The sequence below is a fragment of the Apium graveolens genome, chromosome 6, assembly GCF_009905375.1.
Source record: "Apium graveolens cultivar Ventura chromosome 6, ASM990537v1, whole genome shotgun sequence".
NCBI lineage: Eukaryota > Viridiplantae > Streptophyta > Magnoliopsida > Apiales > Apiaceae > Apium > Apium graveolens.
This window is the reverse complement of record NC_133652.1, coordinates 147,252,886-147,258,388: the sequence shown is the minus strand read 5'-3', so window position 1 is coordinate 147,258,388 and position 5,503 is coordinate 147,252,886. Positions and strand designations below refer to the sequence as shown.

General features: G+C 35.5%; 1 protein-coding gene across 1 annotated transcript; it reads left to right on the top strand.

The window, feature by feature from the left end:
- The first annotated feature begins 743 nt into the window (after positions 1-743).
- On the top strand, positions 744-4,954 carry LOC141666890 (uridine 5'-monophosphate synthase). The gene is made up of 7 exons (XM_074473135.1): positions 744-1,223; positions 1,966-2,394; positions 2,925-3,008; positions 3,434-3,516; positions 3,613-3,700; positions 3,787-4,038; positions 4,667-4,954. Exons 1-7 carry the CDS (start codon positions 843-845, stop codon positions 4,793-4,795), a joined length of 1,446 nt encoding a protein of 481 aa, XP_074329236.1. The 5' UTR covers positions 744-842; the 3' UTR covers positions 4,796-4,954.
- The last annotated feature ends 549 nt before the right edge of the window (positions 4,955-5,503 follow it).

The following is a 5,503-nucleotide window of genomic DNA, read 5'->3' as shown; positions in this document are numbered from 1 at the left end:
TAATTACTTTTATACTAAAAAAATGTTAAAAATATACGAGATATATTTTCCAACTAAAAAATGATTAATAAATAAGATAATAATCCACTCATGTACTATGCCTAACTTTATATCTAGAATTTAATTTTTTGAAATTAACTGTACAAATATTCAAGTAACTATCTTTTTTGTGTGAAATTAAGTAACTATCTTTAAAGTTAAATAACATATTCATTTAGCATACTTACATATTATGTGTATAATTAAAAGCACACGTGACAATATGGTGTTGTGGTACGAGGTTGTACATGTGAATAAAATATCTCGAGTTTGATTTCCTGAATCTTTTCAATGAGACTTCACATCTTTTATATAAATATTAAAATTTAAAAATAAGGTAGTTTAATCTTTTCGATGTGACTTTTTAATCTCAATAGTATTATCGCCTCTTCTTCAATTATATATAGAAGAGAAGAGATTTACACACCTATAGAGTATAAAAGTTACATCAAATTGGTGCTTTAAGAGTTCATTACTTCATATGTCTTATTGAATTCTATACATTATTTTTCGGCACGCTTTTCAATATTTCTTTAAAACATAGCTCCGTAATATTTTTTTTAATTTTTTTTAAATAAAAGTTTTATAATTAAATTTTTGAAAAAAAAAATTAAAAAAAATTTATGAAAATATACATTATAAAAGTCTCGAAATACGGAGTGAGGACTGCATTTTAAACATAGAAAAACCTAAGAAGAACGCAATTACAAGTTACAACATATCGTTACACTCCCAAGCCGCCACAAACACAGTCTTGTGCAGCTACAAACACTCACACTCTCTCTTTCACTCTAACAATCACTATGTCATCATCACCTTCGCCACAAACACCCCCCTCGATGGAGTCTCTAATCCTCCAACTCCACGACATTTCTGCCGTCAAATTCGGCAACTTCAAGCTCAAATCCGGCATCTCCTCCCCTATTTACATCGACCTCCGTTTAATCGTTTCTTACCCTACTCTCCTTTCCCAAATCTCCCAAACCCTAATTTCTCAATCCACTTCTCCTTACGACGTTGTTTGTGGCGTCCCTTATACTGCTCTTCCCATCGCTACTTGTATTTCTACTTGTTCTAATATTCCTATGCTTATGCGCCGTAAAGAAGTTAAGGATTATGGTACTGCCAAAGCGATTGAAGGTGTTTTTAAAGCTGATCAGACTTGTTTGATTGTCGAAGATTTGGTATTTTTATCTTTCATATTCAATGCACATATTCTTCGTATGTAGTTGTTATTTTTGTTGGCAATTAAAATGTTAATGTTACGGAATATGATATTAGTTATAATACCATAGAAAAGTTACTAATTCTCTCTACTCTCATGTGAATATGATTAAAATTATTAACGAATTTTATCAAATAAGATGTTAGTTATAATACAATAGAGAAGGCATTGGTTACTTGGTTTTATGGAGAATGTAAGTATGCTTGTATGGTTAATGGTTTTTGTGGTTTGGTAGAAATTTATGTAAGCTGATCAGACTTGGTTGATTATCGAAGATTCAGTAATGTTTTGGGGTAGTCAATATGCAATTCTTGATGTGTAAAGGTTATCACTTTTATTGGAGATTAAAATGTTAGTAACGAGTTTTATGGGACATGATATTAGTTATAATACAATAGAGAAGTGTTGCTTTTGCAGACAAATAAGTTCTCATTTGAACGTATGCTTGTATGGTTAAAGGTTTATGTGGTCTGGTTGTAGTGTGTGTGTAATATGATAGAGAAGATATTGGTTCTCTGGAAAAATAGTTCTCATTTTTATGATTATAGGTTTTTGTGGTTTGGTAGTAGTGTTAGTGTGTGTATTATACGATAGAGAAGTTATTGGTTCTCCGGAGAATTTGAACTAATGCTTGTACTATTAAAGGTTATGTAGATTGGCAGTAATGTGTGTGTGTAATGTTTGTGGTTTTGTGTGGTTAGGTTACGAGTGGGGCCTCGGTGCTGGAGACAGCGGGGCCGTTGAGAGCGGCAGGGTTGAAGGTTAAGGATGTGGTGGTAATGATTGATAGAGAGCAAGGTGGGAGGGAGAATTTGAAGGAGAATGGGATTGAGTTACATGCAATGGTCAAGTTGAGTGAGATGGTTAGGATTTTGAAACTTAGAGGGAGGGTTTCAGAGGAGATGGAAGGAATGGTTTTGAAGTTTTTGGAGGAAAATAAGAAGGTTGCGGTACCGGTGGAAGTTAAGGTGGTGGAGAAGAAGGGGAGGTTGGTGTATGGGGAGAGAGTTAAGATGATGAAGAATGAAATGGGGAAGAGGTTGTTTGGGGTTATGATGGAGAAGGAGAGTAATTTGTGTTTGGCTGCTGATGTTGCAACTGCTGCTGAACTTCTTGATATTGCTGATAAGGTGATGTTCATATTTAACTTTTATGTTTGATTTTGTTGTCGGATATGAAGTTATTATTTACTTTTGATGTTACTAATGCTGACTTGCTTATTATTGTTGTATACTTGTATATCAGTATATTCGTGATGAGCTCTGATTTATACGGGCTAGTCAAGAAAGTTAGTAAAAAATACAGTGTGAGAAATGGGTGAAAAGTCAAAACTTTTCGGGTGAATCTTATCATATAAAGACCGGGATTATATATTTGTGTGTGTGTGTGATGTCAATGTAGTCATGTAGGTGTGCATGGATTAAGTTTAAAGCCTCAAGCAGTCACAGGAATCAATGCCCTGCACTTATATAAATAAGCAAGAGAAACCTGTTCATATCATTGTCTGCTGGAACTGAATCCGTTGCTATTTCTGCGTTAAATATTTTAAGTTGTTATTCATATTTCGGAATTAGGGTGTGTTTAACAATTGAACCATGTCTCTATTAAGCTAGCCTAATTTAAGTAGTTGCTAAAAATTGACTGTTCAATGTTCATGCAGGTTGGACCAGAAATTTGTTTATTGAAAACACATGTAGATATTCTTCCTGATTTTACCTCGGATTTTGGAACTAAGCTTCGCTCGGTATATCTCATTCTCCACATTAATATTTGCATCTGAAGTTCCATTGTGCACTGTTGCTTTTACCTCCTTTTGTTGATTGATGTTGGTACCTTGTTAAATTTGCAGTTCTAATACATTTTTTTGTGGGTCTGGCAGTATTTTCGTTTCCAAAAATCAGCAATTTACTTTCAGTTTGGTTCTGTCACACCTTGTAACTTAGCCCAGGGTGTATCACCATAATCCGCTAGTTTACGAGTATAAGAATTTCAAGCTAAGTTTTAATAACCTAGCATTAGATTGATTTACTTGGTAGGGTGGATTTTATTGCAGATCATCGTATTGAAAGCTAGTCTAACTCACTATAGACTCAGAATTGTGCTGTGTAATATAGTATTTGTAACAAACATTACCATAGACTTACTAATGATTACCTCCATTTTCTGTAGCTTGCAGAAAAGCATAATTTCCTGATCTTTGAGGATCGTAAGTTTGCTGATATTGGTAATACAGTGACAATGCAGTATGAAGGGTAAGGATTGGTTCTACACTTGGTATGAATAAATTCCATTTTGTGCCTGACTGCCTGCTTTAATTACCCAGCCTCGGCTCACCATTTTTTTTACAGAGGTGTCTTTCGTATACTGGATTGGGCTGATATTGTCAATTGTCATATTATCCCTGGTCCTGGAATTGTGGATGGCTTGAAATTAAAGGTTTTGATTTGCTTCAATTTTGACCGTGTAAGCAATATGCAAGTCTTCAAAATTTATTTCTTACCTGTGAATTGCTTATGGTGTAGGGTTTGCCTCGTGGTAGGGGGCTACTGCTGCTCGCGGAAATGAGTTCTGCTGGTAATCTTGCAACAGGAGATTATACTGCTGCAGCTGTTAAAATTGCTGAAGAGCATTCAGATTTTGTAATCGGCTTCATCTCTGTCAATCCAGCATCATGGCCAGGACAGTTAAATCCAGCATTCATTCATGCAACGCCTGGAGTTCAGTTGGTAAAAGGTGGCGATTCCCTAGGCCAGCAGTATAACACACCTAAATCTGTAAGTTTCTCTGCTGCTTATTTGGTCATCTTTGTCATTCAATTAACATACTAAAGAATGGTTCTTTACTTAATAGTGCTAAATCCTAATGGCGGTGTATATTGAATCTCGGGTGCTGAATTTATGTCACAAGGTTAAATATACACTTGGGTGCCTTTGGCACCTAGTCCTGGGGTTTTTTTTTTTTGGGAAGGGGTGGGGGGCACACCCTCATGGACCATGTTGCATGAGGTGCACACCTCTCGTGCACCTTGTAAGTTGAAATTAGGCCTAGTTACGTCAAGCTTGAAATAGTTTTCCTGATTTTTTTCTACTAATCTTTGTCCTATTATATCAACAATTCTTAACTTCAATTAGGAGATGCTTGTGTTGTGTGTTAATCGTTAGCGAGGAAGAAAGTGAAAAGGTTAAAATAGGTTTTAAATGGTGTCATGGTGAAATTATTGGGCATTTGTATGATTAGGATGGATCGGAACAGCATTGCTGTGTTTCAGTCAATTTATGAAATAATTCCTTCTTAAACTGTCAAGTGGCTGGCATATTTCTTACGATTTATAAAATGCAGACTGAACTTGAGAGTTGGAGCACGAATACTAATGTGATAAGGGTACATTATGTGGTGTTTCAGGTGATTGCTGATCGAGGCAGTGACATAATTATAGTGGGCCGTGGAATCATAAAGGCATCAAACCCTGCAGAGGCAGCTAGGGAGTATCGAGTCCAAGGATGGGAGGCTTATAAGGCTAGTTGTAATTGAGGTTACCTTGCTCAACGGTTTCCAGTTTGCTTGTATAACATACTCTGCTCATGGCAGATGTAAAATTAATGATTCCTAATTTGTCACAATGAAAAGATAACTGAGTGCCATTTTTGAAGATCAATATTGAAAGCTATACGTCTCTGGGATTTCTGTTTACCTGCATTTGATGATAACTTTTTTGGAAATGGTAACCTAGTACAAAAAATAAAAGCAAAAGAAATATTGCCTATCAATGTACTCATATCTCAAGTGGATCTTTGCACTTTGTCCATGTTTTTTTTTGTGTTCCGTCATGTTTTTTGTACATGTTATTCAAGGATTTTTGTCTCGCTAAATGTGCTTGGGTAATTTATAGGTTTTGGCTTTCTGGATAAGGTCCTATCTATAGTTATAGGTCACTGAGTTCGACTGATGCTCAGACGATCAGACCCCATCCTTTACTCACTAGCTCAAACAGAATACATCTAAATATTCTTAATGTACTCATTCGAAAGGAAAAAACATCTAAATGTCTATTTCAGGCGAGGCAATGTACTCATTCGAAAGAAAAACACATCTAAATGTGTAGGTAAAGTACTCCTTTATCTTTCTATTGGTTGTGAAATCAAGGCTGCTGCAATGCATCATGATGTGGGTACAAAACATAGGAACCTTGTATAACTTTCTATTGGTATGTAAAATTAAGGCTGCTGCATCATTATCCAA

Bases quoted from the DNA above. Each gene is read 5' to 3' on its own strand.
- LOC141666890 (XM_074473135.1), top strand. From the start codon at position 843: ATGTCATCATCACCTTCGCCACAAACACCCCCCTCGATGGAGTCTCTA. The intron at 2,395-2,924 runs GTGATGTTCATA...ATGTTCATGCAG, and splicing joins TTCTTGATATTGCTGATAAG to GTTGGACCAGAAATTTGTTT. The intron at 3,701-3,786 runs GTTTTGATTTGC...CTTATGGTGTAG, and splicing joins TGGATGGCTTGAAATTAAAG to GGTTTGCCTCGTGGTAGGGG.